Source organism: Electrophorus electricus, chromosome 9 (assembly GCF_013358815.1).
Source record: "Electrophorus electricus isolate fEleEle1 chromosome 9, fEleEle1.pri, whole genome shotgun sequence".
Taxonomy (NCBI): domain Eukaryota; kingdom Metazoa; phylum Chordata; class Actinopteri; order Gymnotiformes; family Gymnotidae; genus Electrophorus; species Electrophorus electricus.
The window spans coordinates 1420001-1444529 of record NC_049543.1 but is presented as its reverse complement, the minus strand read 5'-3'; the positions used below and the strand labels follow the sequence as shown (position 1 = coordinate 1444529).

Sequence of the window (24529 nt, the reverse complement as noted above, 5' to 3'; positions counted from 1 at the left end):
AGTGAGAGTGCTGTGGAAGCACTGCGGGATCAGGGCTCCAGATTTCACGGACAAGCATCTGTCCTCATCAGCATTAAATCAGGGCATCGGGTGCTGTCGGCGCTTCTGCTGCAAATAGGACAACTGCATCGAGGAGCAAGCAGCTGCTCCAGGGGCCGGTCCGTCGGAGTCCGCTTTACTGGCCTTGTTTTTTGTCGCTCCGCACGTGTGTTGAGTGAGGAGGGGAACATTGTTTCTCCAGGATGTGTCCTACATTTGATATGAAGGAGTAGCAGGCAACCAGTATGTGTACACAGATAAACGATATGATGGTTAAACCAAAGGCAGTAGACCAGTACAGGAAACCAGCGCCGGGTAGTAACCCAGCACAGGACAGTAGAGACAAGTCCCGAAGGAAATTTCACTTGCAAAACATTTCACCATAAATGTCATTTTAGGTGGTGTTATGTTTTAGGTGTTTCCTGCTCATCATTTAGCAGAATAAAAGAAGATAACAAAGTGTATCTGTTCTGCTCCACCTGGGCCCTGGTCATCGTTATACCCTCAGGGTGGCTTGTTTGTTAGTTTTTCCTGTATTTTATTTTACACATTTAAGACGTTTTATGACTGAACACAACTTGAGTAATTGAGGGTTAAGGGTCTTGCTTAGGGGCCCAACAATGGCAACGGTGGGACTTGAACTGGCAACCTTCTGATTACAAGTCCACTATCTTCACCACTGAGACACCACCACCCTTTTTTCAAGATTTTAATGCAACATAAAAAATAAAAATACATTTAAAATAAAAAAGGGGGCATACTGGCTGTTGAATAATAAATATTCCAGGTGTGGGTTGTTTTGTTTTTTTTAAAGATAAATTACAGTGACTGCAGGGTGAGGCAAGGCCCAGCGACAGTGGCTGGTTCCCTCTCAACTTCCAGAAGGATCTCTGGGATTCATGTTCACTACGGTGGAATTGTTTCATTTGTACAATACTAACCCCTCATCTAATCCAGTGTGGGATGTTGGGGTGGGGGGGGGGTGTCTCCATGTGACCATATCAGTGCTCCAGGCCTCCTATTGGAGGAGAGTTCTCCTGACCTTTCTTCACGAGCATAGCTCCACTGGCGGAGATGGAACCAAAGGAAACCATGTGTGTGTGCGCGTGCGCATGTTAGACTAGCCCCCACACACTTCAGGTATCCCTGGAAACATGCTGCTCACTATCTCCTGGAGCGGTGTTTGTGTTTGAGGGAATCTGGGTCTTCATGCTGATAGTCCAGTGTGTGTGAGTGAGGCGTTGCAGAGTGTGTGTGGATGGACCCCTGGCTCGCTGTGGTGGGGTGTGTGTGTGTACACGTCCTCCCACACACCCACGCTCTTGGCAGTGAGGACTTCACCGCTGAAAGAGGAAGCCACGTGTGTGAGACACTGCTTATCAACGGTCTTCAGTCTCAGCTCTGCACGGCCAAAGCACTGAACGGTTTTAGTGTCCCCCCCTCAAACCTGTTTCAGTATGTGAAGAGCATTAAAACACAACAGTCAGGCATTGAGGGACAGAGACTGAGGAACACGGCCGTGGGCGAGAGTTGCTAATCAGATTGTTTTGTGGTTTGTCTCATTTTGGTTGACATTAGACTCAGAGGTAATGGAAGCTGATCCTGGATCGGTTTAAAAGACAACATTCAATGTAGGGCACATACCCTAATAACACTGTCAATAGTGTGATGAATTGTTATCCATTTTTTAAATGATTTTGTTTTGAAACTTTGAACCCTTCTAATGTCAGTGTTAATATTCATTGCTATAGTCTGAGCTTTGTAAATAACAAAAATACTAGAAAGATTAAAAAACAAAACTATAGAACACACACAAATAAAACCCAGAACTGTAAATGTTACAATATAGTTACTGTATAATTCATGCTCTGACCCGAATTGAACTGAAACAGTAAAAATGAATTCTGCACAACACAGAAGCCCGAGTCTGAGTAAAATGCACACACCCACCCCCACTTGTTTGGTCTCAACAGGCCCCCAACACTATAAACTAAATTTACACTTGAAAATAACACAAAGAACTGATGTAAAAAGAAAAAAGGAAACAAACAAACAAAAACAAATCTCACTGTTCCAAGGTGTAGCTGACTGACAACCAGGTAAAAGATGACCACGCGAATATAAGAACATGCAAATCTCAATCTCTCTGCCTTAGCAAGCAGACACTAAATGCACATACAGAGCCTGGGACACATCTACACACAGACTCCATTAAAAAAAAGTGCTGAAATGCATCACTTTCCTAATAATAACAACATGTTGGTTGGCTGTAGCATTGACCCCACTGTTCTCTCTCTCACACACACACACACACACACACACATACACACAAGCTCACAGAGAGTCAAGAGTGCCCCGTCAGTCAAGGCAAGGCCTTCTTGTGTGAGGGAGAGCACGCTCCCAGTCTCACCCACACACACACACACTCTCCCTGAAGGCCTCTCAGTATGATGGTGTGTATGAACACACTCTCCACTAAGCTACCTGCACATTATTGGCTCCCATTCACGTCCCCTGCACCCATAATCCTCCTTTATGCAACACAGAGTCGTCTTTTGGCAAATGTTTACACAAGTCAGATATTTGTACCTTTTCGCAGGGCTTTGGTCCCATAAGCCAGTGTGTGTAACCAGCACAGACCTGATCCCCCCACACACAGACACACACACACACACACACACACACACACACACACACACACACACACACACACACACACACACACACACACACACACACACACACACACACACACCCTTCAAGACCATAGGGGCCTTCCATCTCAAAATCTCGGCACTCTCCGCACTGAGGACTCCTGTCAGCCCACAATGGTTCGGATTAAAGGTGCGAAACGTGTCCTGAACACACCCTGACACGTTGACGTGCTCTTCTCAGTGTGTTTCCAGGCGGATTTAACCACATTTGTTCCATTTTGAAGGCAGACGTAATGTTAAAAGCTCCGAGCTCAGATAAAGCGGGAGAAAGGTGGGAGGTGGGTTTGGAATGGGGGACACGGTTTGTTAGCGACCCGGCCCTGAGTAAACAAACAGGCAGGATTGTGGGAATCTGGCCAATTGGTGTGTGGGTTTGACTGGCAGGGTAGCAGCATGGAACAGCCTGTCAGGAGACAGTGAGAGGTCAAAGAGGGAGAGAAGCTGACCACACACACACACGTTGGAACACCAGCACATAGCCTCTTTTCCAAACACACACTCTTGCACTCATTCTCTCTTACATGGACTGCGACAATAATTCCTTCTCTCTGGCAGAAACACAAACACGCAGACTCACTCAGCTCGCTTTCTCTTTCTCCCACACACACACACACACACACACACACACACACACACTTCTCCACCTTTGACCCCACACACACAGACAGAACGACCTCCTCAAAGAGATGAGCTTACAGAGTAGCACTATCAGGATAAGGAGGAAAAAAAAACAAGAAGTCATTACACTCTCATGATTTATTACCTCACACAACATATGCAATTCAAATGCTTTATATCAAATTAGCCTTCACTATGTACACAGTAAACAGTTGGGCACTAGACGACATCAGACCTACACTTTCCAATAAGGCTTTTAGCGCAAGTCATCATTAACTGGCCCCTGGAAAGTTGAACCTGACCCTTCAGAGTGTGTAGATGGGGTGTGTGTGTGTGTGTGTGTTTACAAGATGAAGCTACAGTCTGAGGGACCCTGGAGGTTACATGTACATGTCTGTCATACGTCAACGTTTAAAAACAACGATGACTCTCTTTGTTGAGCCTGAGTCACACTGAGCTACAAGTTAAAAACCTCCAGGACTCCATTTCCCAGGAAACATCTCTTCCACCAAAACTCCACTTAGCAGAGGGGCGTATTCACTTACTCTGACAACATGATGCTGGATACACTCTTTTGACAACCCCCGTCTCTCTCTGTGCGTGTGTGTGTTTGTGAAAGAATGAGTCAAGCTGTTGGTGGCGGTGTACTGGGGTCAGGGTTTTTCAGTCATCCCTGAAACAGGAACACAGGACCTCGCTCTCTCTCCTGCTCTCTCTAGGTAAAAATAAACCTGGTAGCCCAGGCTTCTCTACATCTCCGTGACAACTTGTCACTTCACTTTGGACCTCATTAATCAGAGTGGCTAGGCAGATCAAATCCAGGGGGAAAAAAAAAAAAACAACAACTCCGATGGCTCAGAGTGTCCAGAGCTTCATGAACACAGGACCAGTGTGAATGGGCCACCCCTCCCCCGACAGACTCGTTAACAGAGTCCAAACCGGCTGTGGAAAGACGCTCAGACCACAATGAGGAGCAGTTACCAAGACATCCTCCACCACTGAGGAGCCAATTATGACATCACTGGTTATATGTGAAGCACCCATTACGACATCACTGCTTCGAACCGAAGGCTCCACATTGTGTCATCACAGCGTGGGTGGATTTTTTGAAGTAAGACCTCAGTGAAACTGCCGTACCTGTGGAGACAAGAGGTGACCCAGCCAGCCAACCAGACCAGAGATGAGCTTTATCTTCTGGAAAGAACATCAGCTCCAACACCTACAATGCCAGCCATCAATAAAACCTTCAATTCTGCATTTTATCTTCACAATTCATGACTAAACTGCTCACGGTCGTCCCACAGCTTCTCAGCTAGTCCAACCTCAGTGTAGACAGGAGGAGAAAGGGAGACTCATACTGCCACCTTCAGGTAGAGGTAGTTAATAACACAAACTCTGATCAGGTTGCTGGAGTCTGTATGGCTATTAGCCCAAAGACAGAGAGAAACAGAATGAGTGTGCGCGTGTGTGTTTTCTCTCCACATTCTCTCAGTGCTCCGGGGGAAATGGCTGTAACCCAGGTCCAAACAAGCACCCTCTCAGCCTAGGACTGGCCTTCGTATTTGACTGACAGGCTCCTCGCCGAGTGTTTGTCTGCATCCCTGGGAAACAGGGTGGTGTCACCGTGGCGACAGGCCTATCCCATCCATCAGTGTCAGCGGTGGCGCATGAGTAATGGGCAGGAAGTACAGCGGGAGAAACAACAATATTCACAGAAAACGCTTCGGAAACCTTTCGGAATCTGTCCCTGCAGAGCGGAATGGGGCCCTAGTCCTGACTCAGAGGCCTGTTTAGTGGTAGCGCCGCCCTGCCAGCTGCCGCTGTGGCTGCAGCCCACGCCAGTGAACGCCCCTTAAATCGCAGCTACATGCCGCCACCTGAGAGCAGGAGCCCAGTAACGACGTAACGCGAGCACCAGAGCCAAGCGAGAGGTCACTGCAGTGACAGGTTGCGTGCGGGACGGAGAGAGTGCAGAGGTCGTCTACCCCCACGAGGACAATACAGGTGAGATCCTAACACAGAATGTGTCACGAAGGTCCGACGACGACATCACTTCCTCCATCTGAAGGGTCTGTCTGCTCAGGGTAGTGGAAGGGAGGGGCGGGGCTTAACCTCAGCAACCAGTTACCGTGGCATCTAGACCGGAACGCTTAGTAATGTGGATTTTGGTCAGCTCCTCTGCACACGTTGGGTGGATGCCCACGGTGTCTCGTAGCTGGGCGTAGGTCAAACCACACCTGCCAAAACACATGCCTGCTGTCAGGAGAGGGGGGCATCTCGACTAACTCAGGAGTTAAATGTTATTGTTGTTTGATGGTCAAAATAATTTTAGATAAAAACATTTCTGCAAAAAGCTGCTGGTTTTTCTTCAGCTCACTAAACACACTTCACTAGTCATGTGGGTTTTAGTGACGTGTGTCAAACACATCAGCTTTCTTTCTGGATTGGGTTTTACTTCAATGTGTTAAGTTATGATCTCATATTTTAACACATATTAGGAGTAGGAGTGTCGTTCTGACTTGAGTGAGGAGTAGGAAAAGAAATTCCGGAGCGGAGTGAATCCAGATTGCGTTGAGTGAAGAGCGGAATTTCTGTACTCCGTCTTCATCCTCTGATCACTGTCACAATGGCACCAACACTTACAAAATAACATACCAGCTAACACCACACTGACAGTGCCTTAGTATACACCGTTACTCAGCAATACAGTAACGCTAACAGTGACAGGGTGACGTGTAGCGTTACCACACTCACCTAACGCTGACAGCGAAGCCCTGAATCACTTCACCTGCACTGGGCCCAGTGAAATGCAGCCCCAGCACACGCTGCACACCTGCACGATCACACACCACCTGGGAGAAGATGGGGTGGGGGAGAGAGGGGGGAACCTGTCAGGTCCAGATATATACAGCAGTTTTCTTCTCGCCCAGTGACTGGGTGCTCTGTGCTCACCTTGACGTAGCAGTGACTAGCATCCCTCTCCGCAATGGTGAACTCCAGTGGTTTGTAAAAGGCGTGATACACCTGTCCACACGGGACGCAACACACACATGCTTATGAAATAAACACCCATTACAGTACACCCCCCCCTGCCATACACACACACCAGCGGGATGTTTTCAGACCCCAGCAGCTCTTAGATCCATGAAGTGGGGACTCATCCCCAACAGTCTTCAGAAGAGAGTCCTGCCTGCTGTGGGGAGTCCTGCTCCCTCTCTGGGTTTTTTTCTCTCCTCTTAAATGATTTTTTCCTCCACTTACATCTCAGATAAGGGAGTGAGAATGAAACGCGCGTTTCATCAGAGTCGTCACACACTTAACCAGGAGCGTGCAGACACAGGCAGCCCTGGTCGCACAGCTGCAGGATCCAATGAGAGGCGGCGGTTTTGATTGCCGCCCGTCTGTCAACGGCTTCTGCGCGTGTCAGTCAGAGTTTCTATTTCCCTGTCCGTCAAAGCCTGGGGAAACACACCTCTCCGAGATGTGCAGGTGTGTGAGGGAATGGGTGTGTGTAAACAAGTACATGCGTGTGGGTCACACATGTATGCGTGCTCACACACAGACAGAGTTGTATATACACACACACACCTCTATATTGTCTTTGCCATATCTGCTCTCTGCTGACTCTTCTGACAGACCTACACAGCCATATTCCAATGGAGTAAACACTGTAGTAGGAACCTAGAATACACACACACACACACACACACACAGTAAGAGTGACAGAGTAACAAAAGAGTTGTGAGTGCTGGAAGCAGCGAGTGTGTGTGTGTGTGTGGTTAACTCACACTGTGGTAGTCCATGAGCTGATTGGACTGTCCTGCTAGCCTGCGGGCCAGGAGTTTACCCGCCTTAACGGCTGTGGGTGTGAGCTCAGGACGACCCTGGAGAAGAGACAGACAACTACTGACTGGAGACCACACACACACCCTTCGAGATCTATTCAAATGTATTTGTGTCACACTGTCACTAATCATCTTTACAGATAGCTCCACCCACAAGTGAGCAAGCCAAGACCTCAGAGGAAAGTCCAGGAGGAACCGGGTGGTACTGGGAGAACATCCAGCACACCTCCACTATAATGTGTGTGTGTGAGAGAAAGAAACAGTCCCAGAACAGCTGCTGGGATTGACTGGCAGAGCAGAGCTGACATCAGAGCAATGACCTCTCAAGTGTGTGTGTGTGTGTATAGAAGACAGATCATAATTAGCTCCACAGTAGAAACTGGTCCTCCCTACCTCCGCAACGTCGCCGATGGCGTACACATTGGACACGGTGGTGCGCTCATCTGTTGCCACGACGATCTTGCCCGTGTCCGGGTGTAGCTGCACGCCGACCTGTGGCAGGTTCAAGCCTGTCGTCTCTGGAACTCGACCTGCAGTCAAAGCAGCACTGAATTAGAAGGAAATGAGGAGTGCAGGCCCCGCCCCCAAACACCAGCTGAGCCAAACACAACACTGGCACCACTCACTGGAGGGGACAGGAACTGGGATCCAGAACTGGGACCCAAAGGGCAGTTGTGGAGATCTACAGGCCTGCAGAGTTGTGATCCAGCACACCTGACTCTACTGCTCAGACGGTGTTCACACCCTCCGACGCTTACTGGTTTTGAGTAAGTAGTTTTGAGTGTCATGACACCGCCTGCCAACATTACAATGAAGAATCGTTGTGTTTGGTGGAGAATGTTGGAGTTTGTTAAAGAGTGTTGGTGTGGGAGAGTGTCGGGGTGTGGGAGAATGTTGGTGATTGGTGGAGAATGTTGAATCAGTGTTTAGCCGCCAGCTGAAAATTCCAGCAGAAACTTGTGTTGTGTGTCTTATCCAACAATTTTGAAAAAAATAAAATAAAAAGGTGCGTTTGTGGGCCTCTCTGAGCAATGAGGAGTCAAGGATGTGTATCCCATCAGCCACCTGGGGCCTGTGGTGTCATATATGTCGCTTCCTGTCAGAAGGCTGAGAGATAGCCGTCAACACTCACCCATCTTATCCACAGCCACCTCCTCTCCCCACCTCCCTCTCTCCTTCAGTGGGTATCACAATAAACAGTGGAGAAACAGCAGAGCCCTGGGGCATCATACTGATATCAGCCAAAAAGCACAACAAAGCTCAGAAACCCCTCTTCCTGTCTGAAGCCCAGAACAGCTCAGCTCCAGCCGTCAACCCGCCCACCCCCAACAAGCCAGGAATGTTCTGACCCACTTTAATTTGCCCCCAATCTGAGTGTATAGAGTCTGATTTGATATTTGTGTTCTTACAGATAACACACACTTTTACAAACCTGGTGCACATTCAACTAAAGAAACCCAGTTCACTTAAAGCAAGAAAAATCTTTCTTCAGCTCAAATAACTGATACAGATACAGTATAAAATTGTAGTGAATCACAGTTTCCAGAGGAACAGAAACCATCTAGAAGATTCCAGAGAGTAGATGAAGGAGGTTTTGGACACAGGTCCACAGCACTGCAGAGCTGATAATGGACCTCTGTCTGAAGTGTGTGTGAGAGAGAATCCTTTTTCCTCAGTCAGGCTTTCTACCATGGGAATACACACACACACACACACACACACACACACACACACACACACACACACGCCTCTGTGTACTTCCAGAGAAAGACAGCCTTTGTTCCACAGCTCAACAGCAAGAAAAACTCCAAAGACCGATCACAGGACCATCCTAGACTACAGTCATGCAAGGACACCCTCAGAACAGCAGAGAGGACACACACACAGTTTTCAGTCGCTTGCGTACCGATCGGATCCCCCCCACACCTTCCACACCCCCTGACCAGTGATGATACAACACATCTGTACACATCTGTACACTTTAGAACATCTGTAATCCTGAACCTGTTGGGGAGCTTCTGAACTACCTGCGCTGGGAAAGTCAAGGTCATTGAGCACTCCAGCCTTCAGGTCTGGAAATGTAACCGGACCGTGGAAGGCAGGACGACTCGTCCCCTCCACATCACACCTGCACCAGGGGCGGGAGGGCAGTCCCAGCTGGGACAGGAGAAACCCTGACCCTTTCTGACCTCCATCAGGCACCTGTGAAAGGGCACAGTCCAGAGGAAGGCACCCTGCCTGGTCGGGTCGGAGGCATTGGAGGGAGGGAGTTTACAAGGCACTGCACGGTTCAAAGATTAATGGGAAGTGGGGTTTTTTACATTTAAAGGGAGAGGGAGGACCGGCTGCCACCTCTCTATTCTGCTGCATCACCATCCTCTTCCTCGCCGGCGCCGAGGGAAACATCGCTCAGCTCCTCCCACTGTGACGGAGGGCGGCAGGACGAACGGGAAGAGTGACCGTGAGGACACGCAATGGGGGACACAGAGAAAGACAAACGTTACTCCAGCTCTGGGAGGGTTTTCCGGAGAGGAGCGGGGCATCGGGCATCGTCAGGAAAGCCCGGAGAGAGAGAACAAAGACGGGAACGAGCGGAGCGCCTTCACCCGGCTGCATCCTGTCCCACACGGCACGGGATTCACACGTCCCCTGGTGACCACAACTCACACTTTATTACCGTGTTTACACACGTGATGGCCTTCAGTCCGATGACCCAGCAGGATGACACAGCAGTTGTGTGTGTGCGCGTGCATGCAAGAGAATAATGGAAAAGACTGAAAGATTCCACATGAGGATATGTGTGTGGGTGTGGGTGGGTGTGTGTGTATATGAGAGAGAGAGTGTGTGGGTGTGCACGTGTGTATCTCAGAGAGAGAGAGAGAGAGAGAGAGAGAGAGAGAGTGTGTGAGTGGGTGTGGGTATGAGAGAGAGAGTGTGTGAGTGGGTGTGGGTATGAGAGAGAGAGAGTGTGAGTGGGTGTGGGTGAGGGTGTGTGTGGGTGTGCGCGCGTTTGCATGCATGCAACAGAACATGGCAATGAGGGCGTGCATGTGAGTGTACTAGTTCACGAGTCTCTAAAGCTGAAGGTTGAACCCCAAACACGGTGATCACCTCAACACGTCCATCTACATCAACACACGATGCAGTCTGAAGCCTGAACAAAACTGCAGATGAAGAGAGAGATTCTTTCAGCGTTACCATAACAACCAAACACTGACACCTGCACCAAGTCAGAGTCCTTGCACAGCAGTTAGTTGGCAAGGAAACCTTCAGATTCCAGCTCGGATCAGCGCGGTTGGCGTGTATTAAAACACGGAGGCATCAGCCGAGCAGGCGGGTCCACGTCTATGCCGTGTGAATTTATCCAGACTGCTGGAGAAGCCCGTGTTGCACCACGTGAGCAGAACACGCCACGATCATCTCGCACCTCTGCGAGCCGCTGAATCACGTTCACACGTTAGAAGGTCTGCTGCAGGTAAACCATGAAGAGTTTACATGTCCAACATCCCTGCCCGACATGGGTTATTTAAACCTGACCTTCTCCCCAAGACTGAAACTTCATTCTGTTTAGCACAACTGGTCTACTCTGTTCCGAATGAGCTTGCGTGAAGGTTTCCCGTTGTGACTGAACTATAAATCTAAATAAAGGCTAAAAGCAAATGTATTCCTTTACAGGAATTCCAGTATTCCTTTCGTGACCTCTCTCTGACCCCGACCCTTCCCATGGTCAGTCAGGTTGTTTCGGCTCACCTATGGCCCACAGGACAGAGCTGAACGTGTCCTCCCGCTCCACTCGCTCCAGGTCGCTCCGCACTTCCGTCCACTTCACCTGCAGCAGTCCAGACGGAAGCTTCTCTACTGATGTGGGAACGCAGCCCCAGTGGAACCGGGTCCCACGCGCCTCCATGTGCCCCGTCACCAGCTGGGCCATTTGCTGCAGGAAACGCAAGCAGCCAATCAGAGCGAACGGAATGTCCCATACGCGGGACATTTAACAAGGGACACAGGACATCACAGCCCTTACAAGACAGGCCTGTATAAAGATCACTCCTGGTGCACCTGCAAGAGTGACCAGGTATGACCTCAAACATCCTGTGTACACACAGCACCCTGGCGAGTGTAGCCATAGTAACGGCAGGGTTAAGACCAAGGAGGTCTCATCTCTGGGTGGGGGTGCATTCACACAGACTGGAAGACACCGACCCACTCACCTCGGGGAAACTAGTCAGGGTTTTTTAAGATAGACATCTCATTGGTACTGTATTTGTGATTTTTTTTTTTAAACATTTGTAAGCTCTTCAACAAAAGATTTCACACACAAAATCTTAGAGTATTGGATTCTGTATAAATGTTCCACTGTCCAGAAATGTGCAGGAGCAGATCTGACTTAAAACAGCAGAGAAACCACACAAGTTTTCAGTTTGAGGTGCAATACCTGATCAAACCCACGGAGGGCAACACTGCGCACCATCACAGAGGCGTCCAGGCCAATGCCTGCGAGGAGACCAGCACACTCCAATCCCACATCTTCAGCACATGCTCAGGAACACACAAGCTAATGTCTCTCTCACACACACACACTCGCTCCACAATCCTCCATCCTGCTTAAATTCTGCCCATGCGACTTGACCAGTGCAAATGTCACTTTGTTAAATATTCCGAACATAACTTCAGTCCAAGCATGTATGAACATCTGCCAGTACTGCTTTCCTCCGACACTAATCAGACTGGAGCTTAAAGTACTGAAGGATACAGCTGGCTCCAACAACTAGCCTGAGAGAGAGAGAGAGAGAGGGAGAGGGAGAGGGAGAGATAGAGAGAGAGAGAGAGAGGGAGAGAGAGACAGAGAGAGGGAGAGAGAGAGAGAGAGAGAGAGAGAGAGAGACAGAGAGAGAGAGACAGAGAGAGAGAGACAGAGAGAGAGAGAGAGAGAGAGAGAGACAGAGAGAGAGAGGGAGAGAGAGAGAGAGAGAGAGAGAGAGAGAGAGAGGGAGAGAGGGAGAGAGAGAGAGAGAGAGAGAGAGAGTTAGCAACACAAAGAGTTTACTGAATCAAATGTTTGTCTTCTTACTAAACCAGCTCAATCTTTAAGGAAAATTTCACAAATCTCATCACAAATGATGTAAATAACATTTAAAAGACTGTCGACTGTCTACTCACAGGATTAGATTAAAAAAAACAAAACAAAACATGGGTAACACAGAGAATAGATGAGAAGATGGTGTGTGTGTGTGTGTTGGAAGAGTTGGAGAAAAATAAAAGGGTATTATTATACCAAAGCACAAACACCCCACTGCCAAAACACACATCACTCTTTTCATCTGTCCCTTCCCCCTCTCCATTTCCTCCATTATCCCTCCTCCTCTCCCGTGTGTGCCAGTCTCCATGACGACCTTGTCCGTCACTCAGCGACGGGCCCGCCGGTGTCTCCATGCAGGTGAGCGTCTGTCAGCTCCACCCTCCAGCGCTACACCAGACATCTCCACCCAGTGCAGCCACAGCAGCTTGGGGAGCAGCACGCTCAGCGCCAGCGTGCGTGCGTATGTGCGTGTAAAAAACACACGAAGCTGGTTTTTACTTAATAAACGTGTGACTGCATCTGCAAACACGTGGGTGTCACACGCAGACATGCACACAGACATGAGCTAACACTTTAGTGTAACAGGAATGTGTGGGTGTCACACGTATCAACGGACAGATGAAGAAAGTCTCGCTCTCAGGTGGATTTTTGCCCACAGTCGGTTCCGTTTCTCTCCCAGACTTCATTATTCCTTTCATATTTTGAAGGCTGTCAGGCTGAAGGTAGGTGTGTGTGTGTGTGTGTGTGTGTGTGTGTGTCCAACCCTGCTAGCAGATCCTCACACTGCGTACTGTTGTGTTCCGGTCCAGGTGGAGTATCGCTTGGGTCTCATGACCAGTGACACTACTGGACAGCCAATCAGTGATGACCTGACACACTCTGCCAACATGTAGTTGAGATTTTGGTGGAGTGCACGTCGGTGCGTATGATTTCAGACGTGTGCATGACTGTGCGGGCCTACACTTACCCATGACACCCTTCTCTGCGTATTTATACAGACCAGAACACATTTGCATTTAGAACAGAAAGGGCAGGACAGGACATGATGGAATAGGCCAGACTAGAACCAGTGTGTCTCTCACCAGCTCTGACTAGAACGGAACAGATCAGAAGAGCAGAGATGGACTACAACATGGCGAAACACGAGGAGGACGGAGCCAGGTAACCAGGTAACCAGATAAGCAGACGGCTCACGCACGTTTTACCGGGAGACTCTTTGAGCCAGAAGAGGTCATCGCTGGTGATGCCAAACTCCCGTGCTCCAGGGACCTGCCGCAGAAAAGCTAACGTGAGCTGGCGGAGCCTTATCTGACCGTCAGTGAACACCGGATAATGAGTTCTAGCCCCGGTTACCCTGGCCTGGCCTCACACACGGGGGAGGACAAGCAGGAAGAAAAGGGAAAAAAATCTGTCTATCACAGGCATTTATCAGGCTGTGGCTACTGAACACTGAACAGAAGTAATTAAACACACAGACATCCTCAAACAGGGGCAGCTAAAATTATCAGCAACTGTCCTCCGAGTGTCTGCTAAGAGCAAGGTCAGGCCACATACACACACATTCCTGGGTACAGTATCTCACATGCGTGGGGTATCTGGGTCGTCCACCAGTGGCTATTACGATGTTCCTGGCTGTCAGAGTCATCTGGGAACAAAACAAACAAGGCAAATACCTCAGCTCTCCCACTCACACACACACGCACACACACCCTGTCCTCCCTTCAGCCTTCGCACAGGCCAGGGTCAGGGAGGGAGAGAGAAGGACAGGCATTATCTCCACAGACTCTTCGCTGTTACCTCCGTTCCTTTGGCATCCAGGCCTCTGACGGTGTGTCTGTCGAGCAGACTGCCTCTCGTGTTGAAGTACTTCACCTTCCTACTCAAACAAGGACACGTGGAGATGAGCTACTGAGCAGGAGTGTGTGTACGGGTGTTCAGTGTCTGAGTGTGTGTCTCACCTGTCCTGTAGCTGAACCCTGTGTCCCCAGTTCAGGGACTTCACGTAGTTCTGCACAGCTTGTGCTAGAGTGGACCTAGAGCAGAGACACACACGCACATACACGCCTCATGCTTTACTGTTTCACAGCTCCACAGCATCAGTAAAATCACACACTAAAGCAAATACATCTACTACACTACAGAGTCGTCAACACTGCAGTGGTGTCTCAGTGGTTAAGGTATTTGTCTAGTAATCAGAAGGTTGCCAGTTCAAGTCCCACCACTGCCAAGTTGCCACTGTTGGACCCCTGAACAAGACCCTTAACCCTCAATTACTCAAGTTGTACTCAGTCATAATTGTAAGTCGCTTTGGATAAAAGCGTCAGCTAAATGCTGTAAATAAGGACAAGTCCTTTTAGTACCACCAGATGGTGCTAATGAGAAATAGTTTACTGAAAAAACAAAGAAATACAAACCCCATTGCACCAGTCATGAGTCTGGTAACACTGACTAAGGTTCAAACTTTACAACATCACTGAACTTCTATCTATTCATCAGTTGATTGATTAGAATTGGCTCACAACTCTCTATAAGCCAAATTCTATTGATGATTAGAGACGTCATGTCACTGCACTGTGGTACATGACAGCAGAAATGTGCCTGCGCTGACTCCATTCTAAGCCACACCCACCAGTCATGTGACACTGGTCCAGGGATGCTCCAGCCAAACTTCCCAGCATCGTCCATGGCAACACCCAGCAGTGCAGCCTGGTGCATGAGCTTCTTGGGAATGCAGCCGACGTTCACGCAAGTACCGCCGAGACCCCACGCCGTGCCTGGAGGGTGAAGAGGGAAACGCTTGCAGAAACACACACCCGCTTTCATGAACATGTTTAAAGATCCAGCCTGAGCACGTGCATCATGTAATCAGAAGTTAACGGCAGAGGCCACGTGGGAGACACTGCACCTCTCGCTGAAGGTTGGACATGGTCCAAAACGGCCACTTTTTGTCCCAACTGGGCTGCTGTAAGACAAGGACATTTTCTGGTAAACAGTTTGCAGATTAACAGGTAAAACTAAATATATATATATATATATATATATATATAAATAAAACCTGGCTTCTCCTACTACTAATTCAGAAGCACTTTGCTTGCAAAGCTGATGAAGGACCCCTGTCTGAAACGCCCTGTTTGTCTGGAAATTGTGTACTTCACTACAATTTTCTATAGATAAAGCAAGACAGTGAAGGTCCTACAACCTCGGCTCATGGGGTTAAACGTGAGGTAGTGACGTCTTACCTTCTCTGGAACACGCCAAGCCTCCAGAACCGCCGCCAATAACCACGAGATCGTAGTGGTGCGTCCCTGCAGCAGAGGAAGGAGTCACTGCAGCGCTCGCGCCGCCTGTTAGTTAACCAGCGTGCACGCGCCTCCGCCTGCTGCCACGCAGACCGCAGAGCCATAACGGCGGGGTTTGGTGTTCATCCCCTCAAATACACGCGACGGACTTACCTGCGAAAGTCCTCCCGGGTGCGCGAGCGCCGAGGAAGCGCACCTGCTGCCAGCGCGCACAGCCTCTGCGGAAGGCAGCCATGTCGGCAGTCTGAAGGACCCCTGTCAAGCTTAAAAGGTGTCCTACGAGATGCCTGCTCAAGTTCCTTTCCTTTGTAGGACAATGAACGCAGAAGTGTCATAATAATTATGATTAGAATGATTATTAATAATTATTAATAATAATAAATTATTAATAATAATTATGATTATAATTACAGAAGTCTGTAATAAAAGATGAACTTTGCACTTTGTATATCCGAATTTTCTATAACATTATTATAAAGTCTCCCAGGCCATTGCGTTTATTTTGTGTATATTGCATGAAGTAATTGAGATATGTATATGTTTTTATACCTCGATTGCAATTTTTTTTCCTGTTTGCGCGCATGCAAATCACTTTTGCGTTTGGTTTTTTTCACAATCCTGCGTATGTCTGGTTGCCGTGCGCCCCCTAGCGTCCAAACTCACTTAAAGCAGTGGGCGGGTTCACGGAGGCGCTGTGTGGATTGACGGTCCAGGTGGCCAATCACCATCGGGACGGCAGTCGCTAATGGTTAGTCATTTCGTGACGCAGCAGAGCGAGACGTCTTTGTGCAGCGGCTTCGTGCGTGCCCGTTAAACATGCCGGTGGACGTGAGCCAGTGGAATGGGCAGCTCTGCCTTACGGACGTGGAAGAGCAACCGGCGCGGGCGCTCGCCGTTAAATACGGTCCGCTGGAAGTGGACGAGCTGGGGAAGGTTCTCACCCCGACCCAGGTGGGAGCCCCGTGCACGAGCACTGCGTGCAGAACGCACGGCTGGCCGTTATCCCGCGCGAGCGTGGCGAGGCTGGGTAACCGTGCAGCGGCGCACGATCTGGCCGATGTGGCTTCCGTGATATTTAGCGCCGGTTAAATTGTGCGCCGCTTTCCGACCGCGATAAAACTTGATGGTTCCTGCATAAACTCGTTCGGCCAACCGTGACGTAATTGCAGACCGCAAGCGCGCGCCTGCAGGATTAATTTACGTGTGTGTGTGTGGGTTAAGACGATCACGTTTCGTTATCCCAGATTAACTATAATGGCCCGTTTTAAGTGGATTTAACCGCGTGTGGCTGCGTAGTCACTGAAATGACAGCTGTGATGACGCATTAAAATTAGCTGTGTCGCGCTCCCGCAGTCCCGCGTGCGCGCCAGCACGGTGGCCCGGTTCTAGGGTTGCGTCAGTTCTACACCGTCAAAGACAGTCGGGCGTGCACCGTGCGCATTCTCTCAGCTAGTGTGTTTCATGTGTGAACATTAGTTTACTGTGTATATTGGCGGTCTGAATGCGATCAGTTTAACATTCCAGGTGCAGAACCGACCCACGTCGATTGAGTGGGAGGGTTGCGACTCCAGTAAGCTGTACACTTTGGCCATGACCGACCCGGACGCTCCCAGCAGGAAAGACCCCAAGTTCCGGTAGGCTGCTAACATTAACAAATGTTGGCAAAACTTTTTTGTTTTTTTGACATGCACTGGTACAGTTATAAATCTGCAGCTAAGAGATTGCGTCATGATAATGAACATGCGCGAGCCATTTTCAAGCGCTCCTGTCAAGGGTCAGTGACTCAGCAGCGCTCACGCGGCCCCACGCAGCACCGACACCGGAACATTTGCAGCATTTGTCTGACACTTTTATCCAAAGCGACTTACAAATTAACAGTTTTAGTAATTGAGGGTCTTGCTCAGGGACCCAACAGTGGCACCTTGGTAGTGAGACTTGAACCAGCAATCTTCCGGTGGCCAGTCCAGTACCTTAGAGAGTGACTTAACACCAGTGCATGATGGTAAATGAGCTCCAGTCTGTAACTGTACACCTATTAAAAGCACCAAGAAGCCCTAGTGAATAAAAACATCACCCAATAAAATAGCTAAAAGGTCCCCCCCCTCCTCTAAAGTGTTTATGAGAAGCAACTTTAGGAGTTTAGGAGGAGCCTAAAACTCTGCTAATCGACTCTGTTTCTGTATGTGGATTTATTCCACTGCACTCTGATCCCTAGGGAATGGCACCACTTCCTGGTGGTTAATATGAAGGGGAACGATATCTCCAGTGGATGCGTCATGTCCGACTACGTTGGATCTGGTCCCCCAAAAGGAACTGGTATGACCTTTTCACTTACTTTGGAAAACAATTTAAATTCTGTTCCAGTGTAGCTACTGGTGGGAACTGTGTGGAGATCCAGTCCGGACGCTCCGAGCCTCTCTGAGCAGGAATCCGTATTCCTGAGGCGGGATTGAAACACAGCGGTGACAGACGTGGATCGTGTTCATGTTTGTGACGAGTAGGGTAACTCTTCCTCCTCCTCAGGCCTTCATCGCTACGTGTGGCTGGTGTACGAACAGCCGGGCTCCATCAGCTGCACCGAGCGCGTGCTAACCAACTGCTCCGGCGAGCACCGCGGAAAATTCAAGATCCTGAACTTCCGCAAAAAGTACGGCCTGGGCTGCCCCGTGGCCGGCACGTGCTACCAGGCGGAGTGGGACAACTACGTGCCCAGACTGTACGAGCAGCTGAGCGGGAAATAGACGGGAACGTTTGGCACAGCGGTGTGGCTGAACGCAGCTCAACGGGGTGAGCTCCGCTTCCAATCTGACCACCAACCACCTGGTCAGAACAGAGCCACAGTGTTTCACCGACCAGTTTCACGCAGACGATACATTTGCATATTGATCTCTGCTGTCTCAAAACAAAACTGGTCTTGTCTCTTCTTTCACTGCACCCCCCCCCCCATTAATTGCACCATGATGTTAATGTGATGGATTTAATGTAGTATCTTTAAGGAATTTTGGGAAATGGTATTCCTGATGAGAATATAGCCAGACTTTGCCAAAATACTGCACTTGTGTGGTGAGCACTTTATTTACAAATATAATTAAAAGCATTTGACAGAACTCATGCTTTTCTTTAACGGGGGGGGAAAAAAATTTAAAGTGCATGCAACCAGTAAAGGAATTTTATTCACAGGATTTTTGATTCTTGGGAAAAGAAAAGTACACGGCCCAAGGAAGTAAAACAACTGGAAATGGCAGCCTTCAAACACAGGAAGAGGATGATCTGTTTATCGTTAAAAAAATCTTTTTGTCCAGTTAAAATACAATAGGAAAATAATTAAAAGTTTTCCATAAAGCCTTCTACACACAAAATACATCTCCCCTTACCTAAGAGTGCTCTGTGCCAGTAGCAGGAGTTAAAGATTCACAGATGTATTATTCACACGCACACGGGCCTGCAGTGGGGAGCTCCTCAGAAATCTGGTTCAGTGGACGCAAGAACCTCACACACAGATTCAACCAGCACGTACGTACATCTAGGTGACATTTAAACTCATCGAATTTGTTCATTGTGTCAAAAGGTGAGTACGTGTGCGTGCGCGCGTGTATGTGTGCTGGTTTGTTTTGTCGGATGACTACATACCAAACGGAGAAACTCAGCGGTGCTTTATCCAATAGGGGATAAATCTACAAACACTGCCCCTCCCTTTGGAAACACCAGAGGATTCTGGGACGAATAACAGCAACGAAACCCTCCCGTCCAGCACACGCACACGTTGCTTTTACTTCTCTCTAACTTTGTCAATTTCAATTACATCAAGTGTTATCATAGCACAAGAAAAATCACCGACCAACACTGTGACATTTTCATTTTCTTATATATAATACTTATATATAGATGTATTTTAAAAAGACCACCAAGTTATCCAGCATGTAATCTTGAGACATGACTGAGAAGGTGTGCTGTTGCAGGTGGCCTGGACAGAGAGCGTTCCAGCGGTGTGAGGGTCTGTGGGAAGTGACGAAACAGCAGGGAATCCTTCGGAGAGAAGGTGACCGGAGACCTGGGCTTGGTTTTCCTGTTCTGGCGTCTCATCTATAGTCGTCTTTAGCGTAGTCCGGCACGGCCAGATTCCCAAATCCCAAACGCAAGCTCTCCATGTGGAAGGCACCCATCTCCCGCTCCTGCCGCTCCAAAAGGTGCTTGATTCGGTCCGTGCGCTCCTTCTGAAGAGAAGCCAGCTCCTCCTCAATCTACCGGACACGCCACGCGTCAAAACACGATCGGGCAGAGACAAACATGCAGTGTGTGTGTTAATCGGTTAGCTTTCGATTTACCTTCTCTCACACACACACACCTATGCGCAGATCAGAATATTCTCCATCACTCTGCACAATATTGTACTTTATACACACACGAACATCTCTGCACATACAGGCAGTATGAAGTTGTTTTACAATGTACTGTATAATTAGGTTTGTCCTTAATGTTATGGAAATAATCAACAAATGAAAACAAGGTATTGTAGTAGTAGGGTAGTGGTGAGGGGATGAGAGGGTGAGGAGACACCTTCTGTTCCAGGTGGGTCCTGCGCAGTGAGACTTTCTGCTCCAGTTTCTGCTGCTCGCGCTCGTGCTGGGCCTCCGTCTGCATCTTGATCTTACTCTGGTAGGCGTTCAGGAGCTCCATCTCCTGCTGGAGCTGATGACGCAGAGCCTGACATTCAGCCTCCTGGGCTTCATCCAGACGTAGCTATGCGCGCAAACACAACATTAAGGCACAAATAAATATCCAACACGGTTATCGGCTGTTCCTAATGAGCTGTGTACTGACAGAACATACTGAAAGTCCAAAATAGAAGTTCACCATGTAAAACCTTCCTCAGAACTCAGTACACAGAGCCAGAACCTGGTACCGGTCCATCAGTTACAGCCACAAGTCAGAATCAAGTGATGAAATTTTCAAATTTCCTCTTCTGCGATGCCTCCAGTCGTAAGGCAGTGAGGCAGGTTGCTAACGTGGGCCACAGCTGTACCTCTCACACTAAATACTCGCAGGCGGACTTAAGGCCTGATGACGGTAGACAGCATGACTGCACGACATACGAGCACAGTTCACCCAGGGTCCAAATAAAACAAGAAATTAACTTGAAGTAAAAAAAGTGTAGTAGAGTGTGATGAGCATGTAGAGTATGACGGATGTGTGACGGGCATGTGGCGTGTGGCATGGAGTGTGACGGCCACGGAGTGTGACGGGTGCGTGGCGTGTAGCATGGAGTGTGACGGATGTGTGACAGGCGTGTGGCATGGAGTGTGAGGGGAGTGTGACGGGCGTGTGGCATGGAGTGTGACGGGCGCGTGGCATGGAGTGTGACGGGCGCGTGGCATGGAGTGTGACGGGCGCGTGACGGGCGTGTGGCATGGAGTGTCACGGGCATGTGACGGGCATGTGGCGTGTGGCATGGAGTGTGACGGGCGTGTGACGGGCGCGTGGCGTGTGGCATGGAGTGTGACGGGCGCGTGGCGGGCGCGTGGCATGGAGTGTGACGGGCATGTGGCGTGTGGCATGGAGTGTGACAGGCGTGTGACGGGCGCGTGGCGTGTGGCATGGAGTGTGACGGGCATGTGGCGTGTGGCATGTAGTGTGACGGGTGTGTGACGGGCGCGTGGCATGTGGCATGGAGTGTGACGGGCATGTGGCGTGTGGCATGGAGTGTGACGGGTGTGTGACGGGCGCGTGGGGTGTGGCATGGAGTGTGACGGGTGTGTGACGGGCGTGTGGCGTGTGGCATGGAGTGTGACGGGCATGTGGCGTGTGGCATGGAGTGTGACGGGCGCGTGGGGTGTGGCATGGAGTGTGACGGGCGCGTGGGGTGTGGCATGGAGTGTGACGGGCGCGCCCACCGCCTGCGACGCCATCATCTCATTGATGCTCTGCTCGTACTGCTCGGCGAGGATGGCCAGCTTGCGTGTCTGCTCGTCCTTCAGGGACTTGAGAACAGCCTTGTGCTCGCCCCGCGACGTCACCTCCAGCTGGTGCTGACGCAACGCCTTGTACTGTTTGGTCTGCACCTTACACGTGTCCTGGAACTGCTTCTTGATCTGCAGCTCCATGGCCTGCCGGAGGAGGACCAGAGGTCAGAGGTCACAACGCTTGGGAAAATGAGCATAGTACTAGAATGTTCCAGAAAAGAGAACACTGCAGTCCAACATTCCCCAACAAACACCTGACATTCAGGGCCCAGTGGACCAGCCATCGGTTCGTCAAGAACTTCTCAAACACTCCATTACACAAAGATCTACATTATTCTAACCCAAGTTTTTATGTTTGTTATTTAAGTTTGTTAGATCATCATCAGAAGATCTCTGGTCTGAGGGGTCAGTGTGATTCAACACAACATTTTCATTGATTGGTTACAGGCTCTACCTTCTATATCGTGACCTACTATTGGGTCAGCAATGGACAAAATACACAACACTGATTAACAAAACGGTGCAGTGTGGTGCCACCCCATCATGCAGTGCAAGGGTCTGGGTGGAGGCGCGTGAGAATGTCTGGGTGGAGGCGCTACCTTCAGGTTCTTGGGCTGCTGTCGGAGCTCCAGCACATGTTTGCGGTGCAGCTCTCTCTCCCGCCGGTTGTTGTACTCAATCTGGTTCTCCAGCTCGGTCTGATGCTGCAGACGGATCAGGTCCATGCGCAGCCGCTGCAGAGTCTTCAGCTGCCGGTACTCCAGCTCCTGGCTCGACTCGTCATGCCTGATCAGCAGAGCATGCTCCATCTCCTTCTGGGTCTTTTTCTTGTTCAGCTCCTGGGGGACGAGATGCAACAAAAAGTTTTACCTGATTTTAGTGACTCCATCCCCCCCACCCCCCTGACTATTTTCACTTACTATTATTGTTGATATTAATATTAGTAGTAGAAACCATTTAAAAAGTGATTTGATAAGTGAAAAAAACAAGTTGTTCTTGTTATTATCTTTCCATAGTTTTTTAAATATCATTGACTTCCTCTTTAGCCTGTGAAAAGACAGACCATGACCAAGACAGGTCTAACCTAAAGACAAAACCGAAGGCTTAAGGACAAAAACCGTTAGTTCAGTTAGAAGGGTGTGTGTGTGTGTGTGTGTGTGTGTGTGTGTGTGTGTGTGTCAGATGTTTTTCCCAAGCATATGACCACTGTGCATGGGTCAATATCCCCATCTGTAGAATGTCTACATCTGAAACAGTAGTAATCAGCGTTCCAGATGAAACCAAAGCTTTAAATGGCTCAATCAGAAACACCAGGGAGAGCTGCATTACAGACCCCAGGGCGAGCTTCAGTCAACAGCTCACGTCACAGAACTACAACTAATTTAGAATGTCCTACATGCCATTTCAAAATAAAAGTCCTCTAAAAGTCCATTTTTCCTCCTTGCGTACCTCTCTCATCTGCTCCTGCTCAAACTCGTGCCTCTTGGTCATGACCTTGCGTTTGAAGGCTCTGACGTTGCGGTCGCAGAAGCTGCGCTGCTGGCCCAGGAGCTGCGCCTCCTCCTCGGCCTGCGTGTGCTGGATGTTCTCCTTGTGCTTCGACAGACGCTCCTGTTTCTCCTTCTTAGGGGTGCTGTGGTCCTCATTCATCTCCTTTGGCAAACAGACAGGGAGATGGACAGAGAGACAGACACATTGATGGAGACAGAGGGTTAAAAAGTGTGGTTGAAGTTGGACATGCAGATTATCATGACTGGAGATAAATAATGATGTAGCTGTTATGAGAAAAACAGTTCAGGGGTCTTTGTTATGTTTGGATTTTTCCCCCTAAAACTAGAGTGGGGTTCAAGGCTGGGATTAGGAATCAGAAGTTAGGAATAAATCCCCAAACTACGTAATCCCAGTGGAGCTGACATGGATCTCCTGTTTGTTTCACAGTTCCCAGTTTTATTAACTCGGTAGATAATGGGTTAACACTAAGGGACCATTTCCTAGACCAAGATTAGTCCTAATCCAAACAAAGACATTTAGTCCAAGATTAGGCTTAATCCAAGAAAACATGAATAATTTATCATTTAAATTGCCTCTAAACCTGTAGGCAGTAACACAGGTTAGTGAATGGCTACATAAAGACCAACCATGATGTCCTTTAGATCCTAATTAAAGCGTTCACCCCCAAAAACACGTCCCTGGCCCTTCCTGTTGCGGAAGGGGTGGAGAAATACCTCTTTGATCTTCTCCTTGCAGAGCTTGTACTGTTTCTTCTGGTTGTCCAGGAAGGTGGTGAGTTCCTTCTTCTGCTGCGTCAAGATCTGCTGCTGGTATTTCTTCTCATCGGCTGCAGCCGTCTTCGTCTGTAAACCACGAAAACGCCAGAGAAGAACCTCAGCGATCAACGACGCGTTACGGATCGCACCACACGAGCAGCCTCGTCAAGGAGTGACACCTGGCTTCAACGCAACTGAACGATCATGGCGATGCCAGCATGTCCTACACCCGGGAGGTATTCTCTTAAGAGTTCGAGAGTTGCTAACACGGGCAGTACTTCATTTTAAAGTCCACACATTCTTGTTTTCACAGTAAAAATTACCCAGACATGTCAGGTTTTTGTTAAAGATGGGAAAACATGTTTTAAATATTATACAAAAACAGTGCCACATTTTTACTGAGAACCCCATTCGTTCTCCATTACCTCCCCATTAGCTCATGAATAATTATCATGAATTACCATGTTGAATGCATCATGAATAATTAACAAGAGGCGGTTAACATATCTCGCACGCTGACTGTTCATTTGACCCCTGGCCCTTTTTTTTTTTTTTTTTTTGCATCTCATTCAGGACCCGCAACAGTGACATCACGTTCCTGCAGCCCCACCCCCACAATTTCTCCCGCCAGTGGTTTGACGAGTCCCTGGTGGTACAAATGCGTATTAAAGTCGAGGGCAAACATTAGAAGGTTAATGATTGCTGGT

At 49.0% G+C, this 24529-nt stretch overlaps 3 protein-coding genes across 14 annotated transcripts in view; 1 reads left to right on the top strand and 2 right to left on the bottom strand.

The window, feature by feature from the left end:
• Nucleotides 1–3491: 3491 nt before the first annotated feature.
• On the bottom strand, nucleotides 3492–15850 carry txnrd2.2 (thioredoxin reductase 2, tandem duplicate 2). The gene is made up of 17 exons (XM_035529747.1): nucleotides 15749–15850; nucleotides 15536–15601; nucleotides 15202–15258; nucleotides 14926–15070; nucleotides 14255–14329; nucleotides 14094–14172; nucleotides 13879–13941; nucleotides 13495–13565; nucleotides 11970–11989; nucleotides 11652–11743; nucleotides 10967–11150; nucleotides 7610–7746; nucleotides 7160–7255; nucleotides 6960–7052; nucleotides 6324–6395; nucleotides 6126–6223; nucleotides 3492–5608 (listed from the first exon to the last, which is right to left on the bottom strand). Exons 1-17 carry the CDS (start codon nucleotides 15828–15830, stop codon nucleotides 5485–5487), a joined length of 1554 nt encoding a protein of 517 aa, XP_035385640.1. The 5' UTR covers nucleotides 15831–15850; the 3' UTR covers nucleotides 3492–5484.
• Nucleotides 15851–16346: 496 nt separating this feature from the next.
• Nucleotides 16347–18646, top strand: pebp1 (phosphatidylethanolamine binding protein 1). Its single transcript, XM_027026073.2, has 4 exons — nucleotides 16347–16546; nucleotides 17120–17229; nucleotides 17811–17911; nucleotides 18119–18646. The coding sequence occupies exons 1-4, from the start codon at nucleotides 16412–16414 to the stop codon at nucleotides 18334–18336; spliced, it is 564 nt and encodes a 187-aa protein (XP_026881874.1). The 5' UTR covers nucleotides 16347–16411; the 3' UTR covers nucleotides 18337–18646.
• Nucleotides 18525–24529, bottom strand: part of taok3a (TAO kinase 3a) — a 48056-nt gene continuing 42051 nt past the window's right edge. For all 12 annotated transcript variants that reach the window (XM_035529652.1, XM_035529655.1, XM_035529657.1 and 9 more), the window contains 6 exons: nucleotides 23781–23909; nucleotides 23005–23208; nucleotides 22155–22394; nucleotides 21487–21699; nucleotides 20153–20335; nucleotides 18525–19836 (listed from right to left, as the gene is read on the bottom strand). In XM_035529652.1, coding sequence (XP_035385545.1) covers nucleotides 19675–19836; nucleotides 20153–20335; nucleotides 21487–21699; nucleotides 22155–22394; nucleotides 23005–23208; nucleotides 23781–23909 — 1131 coding nt within the window. In that variant the 3' untranslated portion in view covers nucleotides 18525–19674. The remainder of the gene's footprint in view (nucleotides 19837–20152; nucleotides 20336–21486; nucleotides 21700–22154; nucleotides 22395–23004; nucleotides 23209–23780; nucleotides 23910–24529) is intronic.

Bases quoted from the DNA above. Each gene is read 5' to 3' on its own strand.
- txnrd2.2 (XM_035529747.1), bottom strand. From the start codon at position 15,830: ATGGCTGCCTTCCGCAGAGGCTGTGCGCGCTGGCAGCAGGTGCGCTTC. The intron at 15,259-15,535 runs GTAAGACGTCAC...CTTGTCTTACAG, and splicing joins CTTGGCGTGTTCCAGAGAAG to CAGCCCAGTTGGGACAAAAA. The intron at 14,330-14,925 runs GTGGGTGTGGCT...TCTCTGCTCTAG, and splicing joins GGACCAGTGTCACATGACTG to GTCCACTCTAGCACAAGCTG.
- pebp1 (XM_027026073.2), top strand. From the start codon at position 16,412: ATGCCGGTGGACGTGAGCCAGTGGAATGGGCAGCTCTGCCTTACGGAC. The intron at 16,547-17,119 runs GTGGGAGCCCCG...TTAACATTCCAG, and splicing joins AGGTTCTCACCCCGACCCAG to GTGCAGAACCGACCCACGTC. The intron at 17,230-17,810 runs GTAGGCTGCTAA...TCTGATCCCTAG, and splicing joins AGGAAAGACCCCAAGTTCCG to GGAATGGCACCACTTCCTGG.